At 45.6% G+C, this 22530-nt stretch overlaps 1 protein-coding gene across 3 annotated transcripts in view; it reads right to left on the reverse strand.

Moving 5' to 3' along the window:
* Window positions 1-22530, reverse strand: part of Pisd (phosphatidylserine decarboxylase) — a 57809-nt gene that overhangs the window by 10529 nt on the left and 24750 nt on the right. Inside the window, exon 3 of one of the 3 annotated variants that reach the window (XM_055624125.1) lies at window positions 21012-21187. The exons of 1 other annotated variant lie outside the window; for it this stretch is intronic. In XM_055624125.1, the coding sequence (XP_055480100.1) occupies window positions 21012-21187 (176 nt within the window). Of the gene's footprint in view, window positions 1-21011; window positions 21188-22530 lie in introns of those variants that run through there. One more of the 3 variants, XM_055624133.1, reaches the window with a different exon arrangement.

Here is a 22530-nt window from a genome sequence, read left to right on the forward strand (position 1 = left end):
CACCCTGTCACAGTCTCCATCGACTAACCAAAGATTAAGACCCCTCTATGGACACCAAAAAACTATGACTGCTCCCCAACTCAACACCCAGCAGAGAAATATGGGTCCAGCGCTCCCCAACGGATGGCTCCTGGGACTTCAGGGACCCTGAATCCTTAGCCTCTGTCTGGCTTCTGAAATACGGTTACTTACGGACCCTGCAAGACAGAGAAGCTTTGTAAGGACCGACTTCTTTACTGGGCCGACCACAAAGCCATTTCCAGCATCCCTTCCTAACTCCAGAAGTCACACAGATGTGTTAATCCTTACGATTTCTTCCTACGCTGGATCATGAAGACACAAGGTTAGCCCTGCCAACTCCATCTGTCCCCGAGGGCAGCAAACGTCCGACACACAAAGCCCAGCTTCTAGGAACAACACGGATGGGTGAACAAGAGTAGCTGTGAACAGGGGCCACCCAACCACAGACTGGAAAACATGAAGTTCTTCCTGGGCTGGGAAAACCCTGTGGGATATGTCTTTCTAAGATCCTGGACTGCAAACAGCAGCCCACCCTATACCCATGGCCTGTCCAGCCAGCACTCAAGTAACATAAAAGGAAATGAACAGGCCTAACATTTTCTAGGGGAAGTGACAGATCTACACAGGATCAACATCCTGACAGAAGAGCCTCATTCATGTCTGTGTAGTCACCTCAGCAAAGCCTGAGTGGCACTTCTAGCCCCTTCTGACCACACAGAACTTCATTCCCCAAATAACTATTTTTTGAAACAAGATGACACCCTGTGACAGGGCTTACAGAGAGATGAGTGGGTCACAAACCCTGAAGAAACCCTGACATTGTTCAGACCCAGCTCCACACACCTGTCCTCCCCTGGATCAAGCCCAAGCAAGTATTGTGTGACAAGCTCAAGGAGTACGCTGTAGCAGAGGCAAGCCCACACCTAGACAGCTATCCTGAGACATCCATGATCTCCTACACCCACATCACACCATGGGAACAGGGGGGCAGAATGCATACAAGCTGCCTCTGCTCACCTGGCCTGCGCCCCAGGAGACACTTAATTTGTCCCTGACCTCTGCGGATTGGAGTCTGGGGAGTGGCTCAGTCAGGAAAGTACTTGCTTTAAAAACAAGGGACCTGAGCTTGATTGGGGGGGGGGGAGAGGGAGGGGCTAGACACCACATGTCTTTTTTTGTAAGGTAACACCTTTAGGATGTCAAACAACAGTTAACAGATGAATTTCTTTCTGGGGCACCCCACCTCTACCCATAAGCTTAATTCACTACATAGAAGTAAGTCCCTTTGGGCCACCTATGCCCCTAATTTCCATTTCCTCTCTTCTTCTGGGCCTCTCGTGGCTGAGGCTGCCACCTGGTGCCACTGGGAGACTGCAGGCTGAGGGCCATTTAGCTGTCAGCACCTGAAGGCAAGGGATCTACAGCTGTTTTCTCAGCACCTCTTAGGCAGTCCGTGTGTACAGAGACTCACTCAATAACCGCAGCCCAGCTTCTAAATAATACTACAGCCTCAGAATTTCCCTGCCCTTAAAATCTATCTGAGCGTATGCAGTCCTGCCCACGGCTGGGCACGTGTGTACGTTCTGTGTGAGGCGTAGTACTTCCAGATGTGTGCCTGGCACTTCTTTTGAACTCGACACACTCATCTGTCCTCAAATTGTAATTTGTATCATACATTTTAAACAAATTCTAAGAGGAGGCTAAAAGAGAAGGCAGTGCTAAGTGGATGTCCCTTGGAGGAGGCCTGGCCCCTACACAGCTCCTCAGACTACCTTTATATTAAAGGCCCAAGATCCGCCCCAAAATCAGCATCCTTGCTTATTTTTCTCAGGTGTATGAAACAGTATTTGGGGACAAGAATTCAATGAAAAATAAAATACAGTACATTGAGACAACAAATATCAGTTTAATAACTACTGGGCAGAGGCATCCCCTAGAGTAACTGACTTGCTTGACTTCTGTACTCCACATAGCAGTGCTCACAGGGCTGGGGGGTGGCTCAGCAGGTAGAGCCTCCCAGGCACAAGCCGCTGAGTTTAGGTCCCCAGCCCTCATAAATAGAACCTGGTGGGGGAGAGAAAGAAAAGCAGGTGTGCACCTATGCCCTGTGCCAGTGCTGGCAAAAGGAGAGGTGACCTGCACACTCAGTTCATCGGGCAGTTCCAAGCCGCTGTGAGGCCTGCTCTCACACACATGGTGGAGGAGCCCAAGCACCGAGCCTTGAGGGTGTCTTCTGATCTTCGAACACTGCCTTTATCCCTGCCCTACCCCGCCCCCCCCCCACACATATTGAGGAAAAAAAAAAAAAGAGTTCACATCAAACACATGGGAAGCTGAGGCAGGTGGATCATGAATTTGAAGCCAGCCTGGGCTACACAATGAGACTCTGTCTCAAAAAAACAAAAACAAAAACAAAAACCAAGACAAAAAAGCCTAGCACTTTGACATTTTTTCTGTCTACCTGCTCCTGTGGTGGTTTGAAGGAGAATGCCCTTCACAGGCTCATATATCTGCATGCTTCGTCCCCAACTGATGAACTGTTTGGAAGGGTTAGGAAGGGTGGCTATGGTGGAGGAGGTGTGTCGCTGGGGGCGGGCTTTAAGGTTTCAAACATCCATGCCAGACCCAGTGTCCATCTCTCTGCTTCCTACCTGTGGATCAGGATGTAAAGCTCTCAGTTGCTGCTCCAGGCCCATGCCTGTCTGCTTCCTGCCATCATGACGACGGACTAACCTCTGACGTGTAAGCAAGCCCCCAAAGAAATGCTTCCTTTTAAAAGAGTTGTGGTCATGGTGTCTCTTCAAAGCAGTAATGAAGGACTCTAGCAGGCCCATGCGTGGCAAACATGGTGTCAACAGGTTTTGCCTTTTACCTTGCTAAACGGATTATTCCTAAAGCTAGCTCCCAAGGTCTGTTCCCTTATTTGGCTACCAACTCACTTCTGAGACAACACCAAGGTCCAACAATCAAATTAATTATTTGGCTAACATGTCCAATCAGGATTTACCAACTCATCCTAGCACAGACTTCCCCTTTCTCTCTGTTTTTTTTTGAAGTAATTTTTTAATTTTTTTTATATTAATTACAGTTTATTTACTTTGTATCCCAGCTGTAGCCCCCTCCCTCCCTCATCTCCTCCCTGCCCCTCTCTAAGTCCACTGATAGGGGAGGTCCTCCTCCCCTTCCATCTGACCCTAGCTTACCAGGTCTTACCAGGACTGGCTGCAATGTCCTCCTCTGTGGCCTAGCAAGGCTGCACCTCCCACGGGGGACTGGGGAGGTCAAGGAGCTAGCCACAGAATTCATGCCAGAGACAGTCCCTGTTCCCTTACTAGGGAAGCCACTTGGATACTGAGCTGCCATGGGCTATGTCCGAGCAGGAGTTCTAGGTTCTATCCATGCATGGTCTCTGGCCCTTTTTCTCTTAAAAATCACTACTGAAAAAAATTAAAACAGAAAGACAAAACACTTGCTGCTTGTGGCCTGCCTTTGTCAGATCCAGAGGAACCTCCCCACCCCAATAAATCTTTGTGCTGAGAATTTGGTGCCTGGGTGTGTTCTGTACCACTCCAAGGGGCCTCCCCCAATACCTTACAAATAACACAGTAACTTCCCCCTCCCTTTTATTTTGTATGAGTGTTGTTTCCCAGAAGCCATACATCTCAAATTTTTTAGCTGGCAGTGATGGAATACACTTGTAGACCCAGCACTTGGGAGGCAAAGGCAGAGAGATTTCTGAGAGCTCAAGGCTCAGAGCAAGTTCCAGGGCAGCTAGGGCTACATAGAGAAACTTGTCTCATAAAAGACAAACAAAAAATTATTTTAGATTTTTTTCATGTGTTTGGAATTCATATATGTACGTGTATCATTTACATGCTTGGTGCCCATGGAATTGAGAAGAGGGTGTCACACCTCTGTATTAGTAATCAGGCATTTCCACTGGGCTGCTCTCAGGGGCCCTCCGCTGCCAGGTGTGCCAGGTGTGTGGATAAAAGGTCCTGGCCACTCCAGCTCGCTCTCTCTCTGGTTCTGTCTTGTCTGGTCACTCTGTCTGTCTGTCTCTATCTCCTTCATGTCCCCACTCCGAACTGGCCTTTCCCTCCCCCGACTCCCTTAATAAACCCCCTGCCCTGGTGACACATACCTGTAATCCCAGTACTCTGGGAGGCAGAGGCAGGAGTTTGAGGCCAGCCTGGTCTACAAAGTGAGTCCAGGACATCCAGGGCTACACAGAGAAACTCCTTCTTGAAAAAAATAACAAAAAGCAAACAAACAAAAAGTCTTCCAAGGGGAGCCCTCACCTTCAATCCCAGCACTCGGGAGGCAGAGGCAGGTTGATTTCTGAGTTTGAGGCCAGCCTGGTCTACAGAGTGAGTTCCAGGACAGCCAGGACTACAGAGACAGAGAGGAGAGAGAGAGAGAGAGAGAGAGAGAGAGAAGGTACCCAAGCACTCTATCCACTCAAACTGCCAAGTGTTACTCACTCCCTATTTCTTATCCACATGAAACATCGGGGTGACCTGTCACAATGTACTTGAGTCAGGCCCCCATACCCACCTCTACTGCGCTCATGTCAGCTCTAGCTGGGGCACTGCTACAGCCTGGGCAGATCCCTGACTCCCCTGCACAGCAAAGAGTGCGGTCCCAGGTGGCACTCTGGGGGGTCTTTGTGTTTCTAGTAGTGACAATTACCTCCACTCATCAAAAGCCCCAGGCCAGATCATGCACCCTCAGGTGCCATCTGGTCAACCTTTTTTCTACTCAGGCTCTGCTCACACAATTCTCTGACTACTTTGGTAAGACAGCAGCACAGTTTGACCCAGCCCAGGAGACCTGGCGTCCTTTACATGTTTTAAGTTTGCCTTGAAGTATTTCCACCATCTGACAGGTCTGTGGTTAAGGGCACGCCCTTCTCTTGTAGATGGATGACCTGGGTTTTGTCCCTAGCTCCCACAACTATCCTTAACTTTAGTCCGGAACTCTGACACCCTCTTCTGACCTCCTTGGTATCAGGCACACACACAGGGTATAGACGTACAGGTAGGCAAAATACACCCAGAAATTTAAAATAAATAATCTAAAAAAAAAAAAAAAAAAAACTTCTAAAGAGCAAAAGAAATTTCAATACACTGCTAATGATAATGTACGATGATACAACTATTTCAAAAGTTTGACAGCTTCTTATAAAAATATATATAGTAAATGACCAGGTAACCTTATTTTTAGGTAACGTAAGGGAAATGGAGGAGCTGGAGTGACGGCTCCAAGTCCCAGCACCCATTCAGCACCTCACAACCACCTGTAACTTCACATCCAGGGGCCTGCCACCCTCTTCTCACTTCCAAGGGCTCAAGAAACACATGTGAAGCGCACACGTGCCCGCACACACACAGGCGAGACACGCATACACATAAAATAAGAAAATCTAAATAAATAAATGGCAAGGGCCAGACATTCATGTGTGAAGTTCACTCTGACTCTACCATGTACATACAGGAAAGGCCACCAACAACCTGAGGTCCACGCGAAGATGAACGGTCAAGACACTATGTAGCACACCGCAACACACGCTCTCCAGGGCTGGGTTAACTGCACCATGGTGCAAAAGTCCGTGCATTCAGTACTAGCTCTACTTCAAGCTTGGCAGATGGTCATTTCCTGAGCTAATGCGTGCATTATAGTGCCACCTAGAGGTCCTGTGCAGTACCACAGAGCTCCCTCACCCAGTCACCCACAAAAACACAGGCAAACTACCAACAATCTGCAGTGTGCTGTGCTGCTGAGCTATGATGCGCAGCAGGCTAGGTATGTTAAAGGCAATTCTTACTGAAAACATTTCAACCTACGATAAAATTCCACCCTAAGTGGAGGAATGCCTGCCCTACCTGGCAGGAAAAAGAAATGAGCTACCAACATATGTAACACATTTTTTACCTCTCCTCCCTGTCTCCCTCTCTTCTCCTCTCCCTTTCCCTTGACTCTCTTTTCTCCCCCTTTTCAGACAGGGTTTCAAATATGTGGCCTGGGTAGCCTGGAGCTCACTGTATAGAACAGAACTCCCTGAGACCTGCCTACCTCAGCCTCCCAAGTGCTGAGATTAAAGGTATGTGTCATCATGCCCCAATAGGACTCTTTAAAATCTTACGCCCAATAAAACAGACCACATATAATACAGAATACTGGATGATCTCATTTCTATAAAGCTGTCGTATAGTAAATCCTATGCATGGTGACCCGTGATTGCCTGGAGATGTGGAGGACACTGACCGCAAGGGCACAGCTCTGAGTGTGGTAGCGGTTACACAGGAATATACATTTATCAAAACTATGGAGCTCTGTGCTTCAAACTGCTGTATTTGATTGCATATAAACAACCCCTTACAATCCCAGCGTTCAGGAGGTAAAGGCAGGGCAATCAGAAGTTTTGAGGCCAGCCTGAGCCCGATAGTGAGATTCTGCCTCAAGAGTAAAAAAGGAAATACAGAAGATTTTTGTGTTTCCTTTTTCACAAATTATTTTTTAAATTCATTTACCTTTATTTTTTCATGCATTGGTGTTTTGCCTGCATGTACATCTATGTGAGAGTGTTAGAGCTTGGAATTACAGACATGTGTGAGCTGCCACGTAGTTGCTGGGACTTGAACTCGGGTCCTCTGGAAGAGCAGTCAGTGCTCTCAACTGCTGAGCCATCTCTCCAGCCCCTAACTAATTTTTACATTTGTATGAAATTAAAGTTGCTTTTAGGGCTGAGAATGTAGCTCACTTGGTAGAGTATTTGCCTGGCATGAATGAAGCCCTAGGTTCAATGCCCAGCTCTGTATTAATCAGGCGTGGGGCGGTACTCTTGTAATCCCAGCACCTGTGAAGTAAAGGCAGGAGGATCAGGAGTTCAAAGCCAGACTCAGCTAAATAGCAAGTTCAAGACCAATCTGGGTTATAAGAAACCCCCCCCACCTTCTTTACTTAAACAAGAATAATGTCTTCTAAAGATTTCACGATGTACAAGAATATGTGGTATATTATCTTTAAGGAATATATTTTTCTCTCAACAACATGAAACACTATTTCAACAGCTCATCTCTGCTTGCCTTGTTTACACCTTGAGATACACTACCGACTACAAATAAGCTTTACACTACTCCCTTCCAAACAAAAATTAAAATTAGTACCTAGGAAATGAGAGCAAAGAGAAAGCGCAATGTAAGTTTTCATGTTGCTAAATATCCTAAGAAATATCAAATAAGAATCTTTATTTTTTAAATTCATTTTTATTTTACCTGCATGTATATCTGTGTAAGGGGGTCAGATTCCCTGGGAATGGTATTACAGACAACTGTGAGCTGCCATGTGGTTGCTGAGAATTGAACCCAGGTCCTCTGGAGGAGCAGCCAGTGCTCTTAGCTGCTGAGCTATCAGCCCAAATAAGAGTTTTCTATCAAATACTGTAAAACCTGTGTTTAGGACAAAAGATAAAAATTATTTTATCTCCCCACTTTGTAAGACTTTGATGCAAATGTTTCAATTTTCCCCTCTCTAATTTTTGGCAATTTAGTGGCCTGGAGCAGTGGTCCTTTTCCTTTCTCCTTCATTTCCTATACACCAATTCTTTTCAGACTAGCTGAGTAAGACTGTAAGGTCAGACCTTTTCCTCAATGGGAAAAGACAAAGTCACCACCTGAGTTAGAATAAAAACCCAATATACTTCCTGTCTGTGTGTGTCCACTCTTGATCAGGAGTAAAGTCTGAGCCAAGTGTAACTGGCCTCTGCATCAGCTCCTACATCCAGATTCCTGCCCTATTTGAGTTCTTGCCTTAACTTCCTTGGATGATGAACAGTGCTATGGAAGTATCAGCAAAATAAACCCTTTTCGCCTCAATTTGCTTTTGATTAAGGTGTTTTATCACAACAGCTATGCAGGAGTGGCTGTGGTGACAGTCACTGAGGTAATCTGGACCCAATCTCAAGGGACATCAGCCCAAAAGTCAGAGCCGATAGCCTCGACCCAGGCAACGAGATGGGGAAACACACCTTTAATCCCAGCACTTGGGAGGGAGAGGCAGGTAGATCTCTGTGAGTTTGAAGCCAGCCTGGTCTACAAGTGAGTCCAGGAGAGCCAAGGCTGCACACAGAGAAACCCTGTCTGAAAAAACAAAACAAAACAAAACAAAACAAACAAAAAAGGGCAGGGGACGGGGAATACCTGATCGGTCAACATCTATGCCGAGAGCCAGCATTCCTTTGCCACTGCACATGATGGTGGCCTGTACCAGGAGCAGGGCCCGCTGACCCCCACAGGAAAAGGAATCAAAAAGAAAGAGGAGATCTCTGCTTTTCTGACAGCTACTTGGCTGCCAGGGAAGCTTGCTATTGCCCATTGCCCAGGATACCTAAAAGGGGATTTGGAGCCCAAGGCAACAGATTTGCTGATGCCATGGCGAAAAGAGCAGCCACAGAGCCAATGTGAGGTCACTGCAAACATTAGGCCTTCTTACCCTCCTGCCTTAGCCAGACCAGCCATAACAAGGAAGAAAATAGGGCAAGACAGCAAGGGTCCACTAAGACAGAGGACTGGTGGGTTCTTTCAGATGGGCTACCCTTCCTACCAGAAGCCTGGGGCGATCCCTTCTCTTACAAGTTATCTCAAATTATGTGAGATAATTGGGATCTACCAAATAAAAAGAATCAGAGACAGGTGTTAAAGGTTTTTTTTTTTTTCTTTTAAATAAAATTGTGTTTGTTTCTCAGTTTCTCTCTTAACCCGGCTATCATACAAATAACCGACTTTATTATAAGTTTTATAATAAGCTTCACAACACAGTAACTGAGCAGCTATTAGTCTATTCTTAACCCTCTAAACTAATCTGGTTTCCTCCCAGGGTACATCCCAGAGACACTTGCACTTTGTGGCTTTCCTCTCTGGTGTCTCCTGGACATCTCCTGTGTGGCTCAATCCCCTACTTCTAACTCCTCTTCCCTGGCTGGCAGAAAGTCCAGCCCTATTCTCTCTCCTGCTCGGTGATTGGCTGTAAATTGCTTTATCAGCATATCAGGAGACAACTGGAGAGCAGTGTTTACACAACACTGAGACAAGAGATTCTCAGAACAAGGATTGCAACCAGATATGGAGGGTACAGAAATCAGCATTTGAATTACATAATAACCATATGCCTACAGACAGGTATACTTTCTATACCACGTAGATGAAAGAGTTAATCAAATTACCTGTCACTGTCTGTGCCCAAATGAACCCAAGAGGAGGAAAACCAGCACCTATGGGTGCCTGAGAAAGGGAAATTAGTCCCAGCGAACACTGGGAATTGGACTTTATTAAAGTTATTCCAACAAGGCTTGACTACCGATTTTGCTAGTTTTTATAGATACTTTTCCAAGAAACCGCAAATGTAGTTACCAAAAAATTACTGATGGAAATCATTTCTTGATCCAGCCTTCCCTCTTCTTTGGGGTCTGACAATGGCTTGGTCTTCATGGCCAGAGTATCTCAAGAAGTGGCCAAAAACTCTAGGAATGCACTGAAAATTACATTGTATCTATAGGCCCCAAAACTAGGACAGGCAGAGAGAGCTAACAGAACTATTAATTAAATTTCAGGCAGAATCTGTTGAGCGGTGGACAAGACTGCTCCCTGCTGGTCTTTTTAGGATCGGGTGCTCCCCTACCAGACAAGCTAACACTGCTTGAAACAATGTTTGGGCTGCAAAGGGAAGGCCACAGAGATGTCTAACTATTCTTTAAGTCCTCACAGACATCGCAGACGCCCTGAGATATCTGGAGTCAGCTTTCACCCCTACAGCCTACACTGGCCCTGACTGAACCAGCAGACCAGCAACCCGGAAACTTGGTATGGGTCAGCTTCAAAACCCACCATCAAAACCCTGGAACCGTCCTGGAAGGGGCTGTAGCCAGTGGACTCTGACAACACCCATGGCCATCAAGGTGGCAGGCGCCATGGCTTGGATCCACCACTCCCATCTGAAGCAGACATGACGGACCAGAAGGATGTGAGATCCCCAGTGCCCTCTGAAAGCGCAGCTCATCTGTCCTGCGGAGGTAGACAGATACCAGTGCTGGGAATCTCAACAGGCCATCTCTTATGCTTAGCCAGCTAGAAATGTACAAGTTTGGATTGGGTTTTCCCCAAGACACCATGTACCATTTATCCATGGTCAATTAATAGGAAAATAATAGAGCTCTTAACAACGTTGCCTCCCTGCCTGAGTTATCAACTCCCACCTAACATTATGCTGAAAAATCAACTCCACAATGTAAAATGATAGTAATGAAGGGATTTCCAGGATATGATAAGAATACTAAATAAAACCTCCCTCTGTATATGTCCAATAGATGGGCCAGCTCATGTCATCAGCAAAAAGAAGATTATCACTGTTCTAATCCAAACTGTGAGATTGAGTTTATCCAAGAAGAACATATTGGACATCCTTTCTGAGCGGAAAAGCCCTACCCTGAGATATACATACAGAAAATGTAGCCCTCTACTCTAAGTCATGGCCTAGACTGAGTTGAGCACACACTCCTGGCTTAAGGGGCAGACTTGGGGCTTCGAGGTGGATCTTAAAGGACACCCATTTAAATGAGCTACAGAATTCGACTCAGAAGATGCCAAGTTAGCCTACAGGCTCAGGTAAAAGCTGGCTGGCAACCAAAGACTAGGATGTCTCCCCTCCCTGTCCTCCACCCATGGCAATAAATCAATCCTCCACCTCAACCACTGGGTCTGTCTAGAGCAGTGGTTCTCAACCTTAGTAATGATGACAAACCCTTTAATACAGTTCCTCATGTTGTGGTGACCCTTAACTATAAAATTATTTCAGAACTGTTATTTTGCTACTGTTATGAATTATGTTGTAAACATCTGTGTTTCCTGATGGTCTTAGGCGACCCCTGTGCAAAGGTCATTCGATCTCCAAAGGTGTTGCAACCCATCAGTTGACAACTGCTGGCTTACAGCGTAGATTCAGCCTCAGCCCTAATTCAAAGATGACATGAAATAATTTCATCTCTTAATGATGTCCCTGAGCTCAAGACCTTAAAGTTACTATGTAACTGGATAAATCAAACCCTCCTCAGCCTGAGGAATGACTGCTGGCTTTGCCTAGACTCTGATTTTTATGTGGCGATATTGGTCAATCTCTTTATCATGACAGCTACTACCCCACAAGAAAGTTTGAATTGTGGACTGAAGGAAACTAAGTTCATCCTAGGTGACCTCCAAGGAACAGACATATGTTTAATCTCTTCAACTGATAATTACTCAGCTTCCCTTTATGGCCACCCTGTAGTACTTAATGTACTTTCTGGCTCCTTTAGGACTCAGTGGACCTGTACTAGATACTTAACAGCCGAACCAGGACCACGGGAAGGAAGTCTTTGTATTGCAGCCTATATTGTTCCCCCAAGTAGACAATTACACTGGAGAGGAGAAGACATTTACCTGCATACAGAGGACACTCCCAATATGAGGTCCAGAGCCTTGTTGGAAAAAGAATAACAATCTCAGCAATAGATATACCCTTCCTCCTGACAGCAGGGATCACGGGTGTGGCTGCCTTGGGAACATCAGCTTTAATTATTCAATACCAGAATTTCAAAATTCTGAAGAGTAGACCAGGACATACAACACTTCAAAGATTCTATAGGACAGTTTGTAAAGGAGCGAATTTCCTCACAGAAATAATTTTGCAAAACTGTTGTGGGCTGTTTTTATGCCAATTCAGGAGTTGTCTGAGAAACACTGAACATGGTCCAGATGCTAAATGGCTAGATGCAAAAGCAGAGGAGTTTTCTGCGGCCTCTCACTGGCACCAATCCCTTTCCTTCTGGTCGCCATGGCTTACTACCTTTGACTGCCTTAGCTGGACCTTTTCTTTTACTGTTCCTTGGCATTACAATCAACTCTTGCATCTTAACTGTTTGCTAACATACATTAAAAGAGTCAACTCTGCAAAATATTAGCCCAGCAGGCTCAGAATCAACCTGTATTTCAGCAGAAATGGATGACTTGGTTCATATGATCTAAGCCAGTTAGGAATGTGATGGCCAAGGAAAACCCTTTCTGCACCACCCGTCCACTTTAGTAGCTGGCCACTGGCTTCTGACCTGAATTCCTGAAAACTCCTTCCCCTTTCCCAGAACTCTGTAACTACTGTGGAGTAATTAACCACTTGCTCTGGCTTCTGAAAATTCATTTATTGCTATGGGCAGGGGAATGAGGTAGTTCCTCAGAGGGCTATAAATTCTGCAGCAGTGGAGTAACTGTGCTGTGACCTTTTTAAAACCTTCCCTCCACCAGCTCTGGTGCAGCATGTCTCTGATTTGGCTTTAGAGACTGTGAGCCTGCTAACAGTTACAATAAATTTGGCTGATTATAATCTGTGTTGAGTCTGTGGTCTTTTCCCAGGGGTCTCAAACTCCATAACACCTGAAAGAAGCAGAGACTCTCTCAGAACATTTACTATTTTAGGGTTCTGTGGTTCTCGCCAGCCGGTGCTGAAGAATCGGCTGTGACACAAGAGCCCAGCATCATCAAGATCTTCTGGAACGTGTGTTCTCAGGATCAGCTCATTGAGATTGTGTTCCAGAGGGGAAGGTTGTGTCCTGTTCTATCAGCTGAGCTTGGGAATGGAAGAGTTACCCAGGTTGTACTAGTTTTGAAGGCATAAAGAGGTCATAGAGAGCAGACGGCACTGTGTGGTAGGGCTGGAGTCCCCATAGAGATTCCAAGAGAGTCTGTTGGTGAAAGAGCAGCCCAGTTGCAATGGGAGACCTCAGCATTTTGGAGATGCCAGTACCAAGGGACAGCCATCAAGAACAAAGCAGCCAGGGTGTGGAGACAACCTAAGCCTAGAAGACACGCTGTGTGCCGCAGAAGGTGGAGCCAGAAGTGACCCAGGCTCTGTGGAGATGTCCAGAAGATGGTGAATGGATCCCAGACTTGGGATACTGAGTTATGTACACTGTTGGAACTGGCTTTGCTTTGTTCAGATTGTGACTTTACCCTGATTCTCCCCTCTTGGCTTAAAAAGTACTTAACTTATTTTGGAGTTTTAAAAAAGAGTTTGAATATTTCAGAGAGACTTTGAACTTTTAAGTGTTAGAATTTTTGAAAACTGTAAAACTTTAAAAGGTTGGAATGCTTTAAATTGTGATGTTGATATTAATGTGTGATTTGGGGAATAAACAAGAAAGAAAAGGTTTGTCTTACCTATCCCAAATCACAGTCCCTTGAGGGAAGCCAAGGGAAAACTCAAACTGGGGAGGAACCTGGAGGCAGCAGCTGATGCAGAGGTCCTGGAATGCTGCTTACTGGCCTGCTCCTTACAACTGGATCAGCCTGCTTTCATACGTCATCCAGAGCTACCAGCCCAAGAGTGGCACCTTAATCCCAGCACTCAGGAGGCAGAGGTAGGCAGATCTCTGCGTTTGAAGTCAGCCTGGTCTACATAGTGAGTTTCAGGACAGCCAGGGTTGTATAGAGAGACACTGTTTGTAAAAACAAACAAACAAACAAACCAAAAAAATAACAAACCCAATACAACAACAAAGAGTAAACTTTGATTTGCCCAGACATTTCAATTAGAGTGGTGAGCTCTTTCTTTGTGACCATAAAGTTATGTCTAAATATTTATAAAAGTATCTGGGCAATTATATTACATTTTCTTGGCATAAAGTTGCATAGTAATCTTCATACATCCTGTAGTGATCAACTCAAGTAATTTTTTTTAAGGTTAATTCTTTTTTTTTTTTTTTCCTGAGACAGGGTTTTTCTGTGTAGCCCTGGTTGTCCTGGACTCACTCTGTAGACCAGGCTGGCCTTGAATTCACAGAAATCCACTTGCCTCTGCCTCCCAGAGAGCAGGGATCACAAGCTAATTCTTCTTTTAAAATGATTTATTTACTTGTTTGTTTGCTTTATGTGCATTGGTGTCTAGTTTGTAAGTATGTCTGTGTGAGGGTGTAAATCCCGTGGAGCTGGATTTACAGATTGCTGTGAGGTGCCATTTGGGTACTGAGAACTAAACCAAGATTCTCTGGAAGAACAGCCAGTGTTCTTAACCACTGAGCCATCTCTCCTGTTCCTTCAACTAATTTCTTAGTAAGTTGAAATAAGAAATAAGTGAGTTTTTAAATAAGTGCTTTCATGATACTATGATGTGATACACCAAGTCAGGAAGCCTTAGGAGATGTATGTAACTGTAGTTGAAACTATGAAACCTCTGGAGACATCTGCAATTAAGTGAAGCTGGTTACTCCTGTAACCTTTGGAGAAGTTCTTAATTACAATGTTACAACTATAATCTTCCTCCCAGGAAACGCACTGAACAGAACAGTGAATTCTCCTTTTATCATGGCTTTCTTCTACTTACTACTAAAAAAACAATAATCTTTTATACAACTTGGACTTGAGACTCTGTCTTTAAAAAAAAAAAAATATGATCAAGGTTACATAGCTCCAGGGACTCAGAGGCCGGGAAACTCTCCTCAGTGTCCTTGGGCAGCAGCTCAGCTGAACTTCCTTCCTTCCAACTTCTTCCCATGGTCTGTAATAAGTGTGTGGCACAGTTTGTCATTATGGGTTATTCTGTATACTATTACCAAGGCGGTGTTGCTGAATGGCTCAAATGACCTAGCACACATAAGAGCCTGGGATTCGCTCTCAGCAAAGGGAAGTGCAAGAGAAGGGTAAGGAGGAAATGGGGGAAAGGGAGACAAAGGGTGGAGGGGCCCTTCAAGCTGGAAAGGCACATCTTATCACAGACAATTTTTCAAATTCAGCTCATACTTTAGTCATCCAGAGTGCAAGCACAGAAGAGAAGGTTCGCTGACACTCCCAGTCTTGGTGGGATACTGCTGGTCTATTCTCATCTTCACAAACCTCCTCAGGAACATCTTCACTAAGCAACTTGGTACTACTGAAATAAGGAATTTGATACTTCCAGATCTTGGTTCTGTGTTGGAAGGATGAGCCAAGGCTTTCTCAGAACCCTGATGAAAGGATAAAGGGAATCTACTGTCCTTGTCCAGGGGCAGACCTGCAAGGACCGGCTGGGGCCTGGGCTCAAAGGTTTTAGTTCAGGAGAACATGACTTTTACCCCTGAAATGACTGACATTATCAGTCCCAAGGCTTGGTCTGTAGTGCACTGGAGATAACCCTTTATACAACATTCCTTGATTAGCTTCCGGCTGACTTTGTCCTATTGTGTGATAGCTCTCTAATGACTCTGTCCCATTTTTTTCCCATCAACCTGTACATAAGATACTGTTTCTTAAGAAGCTTGCGTGGCCTAAGACATGGCTTGTTGCGGGCTGTGTTGATGTTCATGATCAGTATGGCCACCAGAGGCCATACTATTGTCTGTGATACATGCTGCTAACGCAGGCAGTGTTGATGTTCTCATCCCTGTGGTTGCTGGAGGCCATTTTATTCTGTGGTTGGTGCTGCCACTGGAAGGCATATGCTTATGTCTTCCACAGGACGTAGACATATTCATGTCTATGCTCCCTGCCGTTCTGGAGGCTATGCTGAGGTTCGTGCTGCCGCCGCGGGTTAGGTTGGCGTCCACTGTCTGTGCTGCCACTGAGGACCATGTTGATGTCTGTGATCTGTGTTTACTGCCAGCGTCCACACTGATGTACATGGTCCATGTGGCTGCCAGCTGCTATGGGCCAGGAAGCTTCCGTTATAACTAAGAATGAGACACTGAAGGCTTCTGTGACCTCTCCCCTGCCGACAAAAAAGAGAAACAGCCCACACAGAAGAGAGGCCTTAAAAACTGTGATAAAGATGCTGAAGGGTAGCGCCTCACAGTTGATGGCTTCTGAGACACAGTTGGTGTCTCAAGTTTTCTTTAAGGGGCTGGCCTCTGGATATTATATCCACCATATGGTTATAATAACTGTGGTGGTTTAAATAAAAACGGCCCCACATGGAGTTTGACTATGTTCCGGTGAGTATAATGGGCAACACAAACTGGGCTTGGTGTTTTGGTTTCTTTTTGTTCTGGGAGGAGGGTGCGAGGGTAGAAAGGTAAGCCTAGGAGAAATGGGAAGAGGCTGTGGTATGGGTGCATTGTACAAAATGTCCAAATAAAAATGTTATATTTGGGGGTGGGGAAGTCAACCTGGGCAAGATCTCCTGACTACAGCTTTCTGATCTTCATCTTTTCATCTCCAGGTCATCAACCTCAAGGAAGAACGGCCTATTGGCTCAGGTCAGTTCTAGAAATAAGCGCTCTCTGCTACCAATCTGTTTTTGTTTGTTTTAATGAGACTGGGTCTGGCTACTACGTAGCCCTGACTAGGCTGAAAACAGCCATGCAGACCCGACAGCCTTGAATCTGCAGATATCTTCATACGCCTGCCTCCTGAGTGCTGGAAATACAGGCATCCCATGCTACCATGTTTGGCCCAAGTCATTCTTCATAAAATTGTTGGAACGTTTGCCCTGCCTCCCTCAGTGAGCTGTTGTAAAACCTTAACAGAATTACACAGTAAAAGGGTTTAGGGAAACCCACAAGGTATGATGGGACCTAAAGTGCTGTTTTAGTCATGTTCTGTTGCTGTGAAGAGACACCATGACCACAACAAATCTTACAAAAGAAAGCATGTAATTGGGGCTGGCTTACAGTTTAGAGGTTTAGGCCATCATTATCATGGCAGGAGCATGGTGGCATGCAGCAGACACGGTGCTCTGAGTTCTACATCCAGATCCGCGGGCAACAGACACTGGGCTTGGCTTGGGACTTTGAAACCTCAAAAGCCCACCTCCTCTAACAAGGCCCCACCTGCTAACCATTCTCAAGCAGTCTCTGATGACAAAGTTTTGAAATATGTGGGGCCGTTTTTATTCAAACCACCACAGGTATTATAACCACAGTCCTCCGGCAGCGGCACTTGCCTGTACATGAGCGCCTGAGAGGCTCTAGGCTAGCCTAGGCTGTACAGTGAGACCCTGTCACAAACAAACATGTCTGACAGGAAAATCAGGAAAATGTTTTTCTGGAGAGAAACTTTGGGACTGTGGGAAGAACCAGCCTGGCTGCTGGCACACTAAGAGGTCAGCTAATAGAAATAATTCCTGTGTGGGAAAGGCTACTGACCACTTCCTCATGGCCACCTTCTGGAAATCCAAAAAGTGCTATTTTTGGTAAAACAATACCATTCTATCCCCTCAGCTGTGCTGGTGACTTAGGGGCTCAATATTAACAGCAACATTGCCCCTATCTCTGACCTATAGCGTTGTCAGGATTTTATCCCAGCAAAATCACCACTAGAAATGTTCATTTGTCACTTATAAATGGAGATCTAAGAGCCAGCCTGATTGGTAGCTTATCAGGTAAAGGCATCTGCTGCTAAGAGTTCTACCCCTGGAATCCACATGACACAAAAGAACTGACCCCTGTAAGTTGTCTTTTGGCCTCCATGGTATATATACCCATGGAGACAGATACAGGTTCACACACACAAAATAAATAAATACAATGTGATAGAAATTTTACTTACAGGCTGAAGCAATTGCTCCACAGTTAAGCGCACTGGCTGCTCTTCCGGTGGACACATGTTCAATTTCCAACACCCACATGGCAGCTCACAACTATCTGTAACTCCAGGCACAGGAGATCTGACACCCTCATCTGGCCTCCAGGGCACTGCACGCATGTGGCGTGCATATCTACATACGTACAGGCAAAATACTCATCCACATAAAAATAATAAAAACTCAGACGAGCCAGGGAGACAGCCCAGGGGATGAAAGTGCTTGTCAATCAGGCCTGACAGCCTGATGTTGGAGCCCAGAACCCACAGAAAGGCTGTTTATGGTACTCTTTATTATCTTTGCACTCTTATAGTGAACTGAGAGTAAAGACAGGAGAATCCTCCAGAAGCTTTTAGACCAGCTAGCGAAGAATATACATCACAGGGCAAACAATGGGAGAGGTCCTGCCTCAAACAAGGTGAAAGGTAGGGACTGATACTTATCACTGGCCTCAGCTCTCCATACATGTGCTGTGGCAAGTGCACGCTCACACACACCCTACACACAAAAAATAAATATATTTTAAAAAGGAGCCCTGAAAGGTACAGACCGAATTCGGCTTACCATCAGAATCACCTTGGGAACTCGTGGACTTCCTAAAAACAACAGATTTCGAGCTTTGTCCAAACTTCCTAAGTCTCTAGAGGTGAGCCCAAAGAATTCATCTTTCGTCTCCCTAGGGGAAGAGGTTATTGAGATAGGGTCTCACTCTGTACCCAAGCCAGCCTAGAACCTGCTACAGGCTAGCCTTAAACTCACATTAAAATCCTCTTGTCCCAGCCTCCTAAGTGCTGGTAGTCACAGGCCACCATGCCATATCTGAATTCATATGAGTGTATTTTATATCTAGGAGGGTGGGGCTGCGTGTGCCCTTGTGAGATCACACAGAAGCCAGAGCAGAACCATGGGTGTCTTCTATTACCTTCCACCCTTAGTACCTTGAGATGTTCCGTGTTGTAGTTAGGCAGGCTGGCCAGTGAGCTCTTGGGACTTAACTATTTCTGCCACCAAATGCTGATGTCCCAGGAACATGCTGCCATGACTGGCTTTTTCTGTGGGCGCTCAGGTCTCATCCTGTACTGTACATTAGTGCTCACAGAGCCACCGACCCAACTCCTTGAATTCAGCATATTTAAAGCTCCACAATTAACTGGGCATGGTGGCACTGGGGAGGCAGAGGCAGGTGGATTGCTGTGAGTTCGAGGCCAGCCTGGTCTACAAAGCCAGTCCAGGACAGCCAAGGCTACACAGAGAAACCCTGTCTTGAAAACCCACAAAAAAACTAAAAACCAAAAATAAATAAATAAAATAAAATGAAGTTCCACAGAACCACTGGTCACAATTTGAAAACTCTTCATTTGCAGTGACAGTTTAGTTAGGGCCTGGGGCTGAGGAGTGCCGCCAGTTCAAGACTCTGCGCCCTGCTGCCACCACGGAGTGCTCTGGTGTCAACCCAGCGCACACTTCTTTTTACGAGATGGAATGCTGGCGTCTTACTTGGAAACCTAGGAGTCCTGTAGCCGGGTTACTCAAGTAACCCACAGTTCTTCACCTACCACTGTTTGAGTCCTTATACTGCACAAGCCATTCTACATCAGGACCTTGCCAGTCTAGGAATGGGACCCTGCAAGGCGCCCAAACCCATCCTTTTAAAACAACCATGTAAAAGCTATGCTGCACACCTTTTAATGCCTGTTCTAAAGAATGAGGTAGGAAAATGACAAGTTTGAGGCCAGCCTAGGCAACTGAGAGAGACTCTGCCTCAAAGTAAAATTAAAGATAGATTTACTTATTTATTTATTTATCTATTTATCTATTTATCTATTTATCTATTTATTTATTTATTTATTTATTTATTTGTTATGCAATGTTCTGTCTGCATGTACACCTGCATGCCATAAAAGGGCACCAGATGTCATTACAGATGGTTGTAAGCCATCATGCGGTTGCTGGGAATTGAACTCAGGACCTCTGGAAGAACAGTGCTCTTAACCTCTGAGCCATCTCTCTAGCCCTCAAAGTAAAATTAAAAAGGACTAGACTGTAGCTTAGTGGCAAAGCATTTGCAGCATACATGGCACCCTGGGTTTATTCCTCAGTGCTAGAGAAATGGAGGAGATAGAGGGAAGAGAGGAAGAAAAGGGAAGAGGGAAGAAGAAAAGAAAGAAGGGGGAAGGAGGAAGGAGGGGACAGAGGGGTATTCTTAACATTGGATTTTATTGGAGAAAAATTGTCAAAACCCAAAATACTACAGAAAACTGTCCTGGAAAGGAGCTCATCACATACCAATGACAATAGATATCAACTATAGAGACTGTTGTGGAACATGGAGGAACATTAGTTTTTTCCCATCCAACTTACCATTTCACCATTAAAGATACAGAGGACCAGAGAGAAAGCGACATTTCCAAGTTCACACAGCTGGTGTGTGTTGACTTGCCACCAGTAGGTGGGCCCCGGCCACTGTCTTACACTCGATTTGATTTGCCTGACATAGATAACCAATGTGGTGGGAATCCTGAGAAAATCCAAACCCCAGAAAGCCTTAGTCCTTACCCTCTTCTGCCCAGGCTACTAGGACCAATCACTGGTCCTTTGATGAGTCAGGTCTTTCTTTTGTTAAATGATGGGTGAATTTAGGCGATCTGTAGGGCTTTTAGTAACTACGCATAGTGGAGTACATGACATGAATGTGCCGCTATCGGAACAGAGGCGAGAGGTGGATGTCAGGTGTCCTGCTCTACCACCGTTCACCCTGCTCCACTGAGGCAGGAACCTCACTGAACTTGGACCTAGGTTAAAGGCAGGAAGGCCCAGCAATCCTCCTGTGTCTGCCCTCCCACAGTGGGAAGTTACAAGTACAAATGACCACATCCTGCTTTGTGGTCATGGGCTGGACCTGAACTCAGACCCTCATGCTTGCACATCAGAGGAGCCGTTCCTGAATATCTACTGAATCAGAAGGTCATCTGGGCCATAGGAGGCATAGGTGGAAAAGGTGCTTCATTAATTATGCAAGATGCATGGTTCAGGAACAGTATGGCTGCCCTGTCCCTACCCTGTGACAAACTGGTGTGGAACCCCTAATGATAATGAAGCAATTTGATTACAACGGTCTGGTTCCTGGTGAGAAAAAAATCCATATCACAAAAGCCAACACATCACCCTCCTCAGCCCCAGAACAACAGCCAAGTGACAGAAAGGATCTTGACAGTGAGCACTTTGTGCTCAGAGTGCATGGGGAGACCAGCTCTGATAGCTATCAAAGGTATGACTCCCACATCAATCCAAAATCCACCAGAGACACGAGCCCCAAGAAAGCAAATGTGATTTGTTCAAACAATTTCAACGAGGGGGTAACTCAGAAAGTGACAGCTGTTTGAGAAGACAGCAGGGCACTCCCATCTCAGTCCTACCTCCCAGTGACTAGCAAGTCTGGGCGGAGTCTCCAACCCCAGCTCCGCAAGCTTCCGCTCCCTGTACTTCTCATACTGCCGGTAGCCTGCGTACCCTCCCCCTGTTGCCAACAGGATGGGCACAGGACGCAGCAGGAACAAGGACCGGAGAGGAGCAGTATGGACTGTCCTGGCACCTGTAATAAAACAAGGAGATTCTGAGCATGGGAGACGGAAGTCAAAATGATTCCTGTATTCAGTACCACAAGAGAGACAGAAAGATGTCCTCAGTGAAGGTGACTGGACTGCAGAGGTTCCAAGCTATAGCTCCTAAGACCCTTCTCCAAGCCACGTCATTAGTAGAGCATAGAAATCTTGGCTATGGAACCAGTAGTGGACTGAAAACAAAAACTCTAAACTAAACTGGGCTTTATTAGGCAGGCCTATGGTCCCATCTACTCCTGAGGCCAGCCTGAGGAACTTAGGTAGACCCCATCTCAAAATAAAAAGTCAAAACTGGGCTGGAGAGATAGCTCAGAGGTTAAGAATACTGGCTGCTCTTCCAGAGGTCCTAAGTCCCAGCAACTACATGGTGGCTCACAACCATCTGTGATGACATCTGGCGCCCTCTTCTGGCTTGTAGGCACAATACAGCTAGAACAATGTATACATAATAAATTAGTTAGTTAAAAAAAAAAAATCAAAACTGGCCTCGTTATCTGGCTTAGTGGGAGAGAACTTATCTAGTGTGTGCAAGCCTATGATCCACCCCTTACACCAGTAAAAAATTTTTAAAATGTCAGGCTGGGTGCGGTGCACACGCTTGTAATCCTCACACTCAGGAAGGCAGAGGCAGGTGGATCTCTATGAGTTTAAGGCCAGGCTGGTCTGCAAATCGAGTCCAGGATAGCCAAAGCTATACAGAGAAACCCTGTCTCAGCAGGTGTGGTAACAACCCCCATCTTTAATGTCAGCTCTTGGGAGGCAGAGACAGGTAGAGCTCTGTGAATTCAAGGCCAGCCTGACCTACACATATATAGCAGAGCTACATAGTTAGACCCTGGTCTCACAAAATCAAAAACAAAACAAAATCATAACTAAATAAAGGAGGGGGGGAAAGACAAAAAATCTCAAAGAGGTAGAAACTGAGCAAGGTAGCTCGGCTGTCACCATCATGTTAGATTCCATTTCTCACTGTAAGCTCTTCTCTAGGAAGTTATATGAAATGATTTCTAATTCTGCCCTTTACGAGTCAGGCTGGGCACTGACACTTCGAAACGCACAAGCTTTTAAGTTCCTGACAATTCAATAACAACACCATAAGACAAACAGCTGGCGCTGGTGGTAGTTTTCAGTCCCAACACCACATATACACAGACAAACAGACCAACAATCCAAATGATAGTATATAAACGGGCTGGAGAGATGGCTCAGTGACTAAGGACACTGGCTGCTCTTGAAGAAGACCTGGGTTCAGGTCCCAGCATGCACATGGTGGCTCATCACTACCTGTAACTCCCAATTCCAGAGAATCTAATGC

The sequence above is a fragment of the Psammomys obesus genome, unplaced genomic scaffold (genome assembly GCF_907164565.1).
Source record: "Psammomys obesus unplaced genomic scaffold, mPsaObe1.curated_primary_1811, whole genome shotgun sequence".
NCBI lineage: Eukaryota > Metazoa > Chordata > Mammalia > Rodentia > Muridae > Psammomys > Psammomys obesus.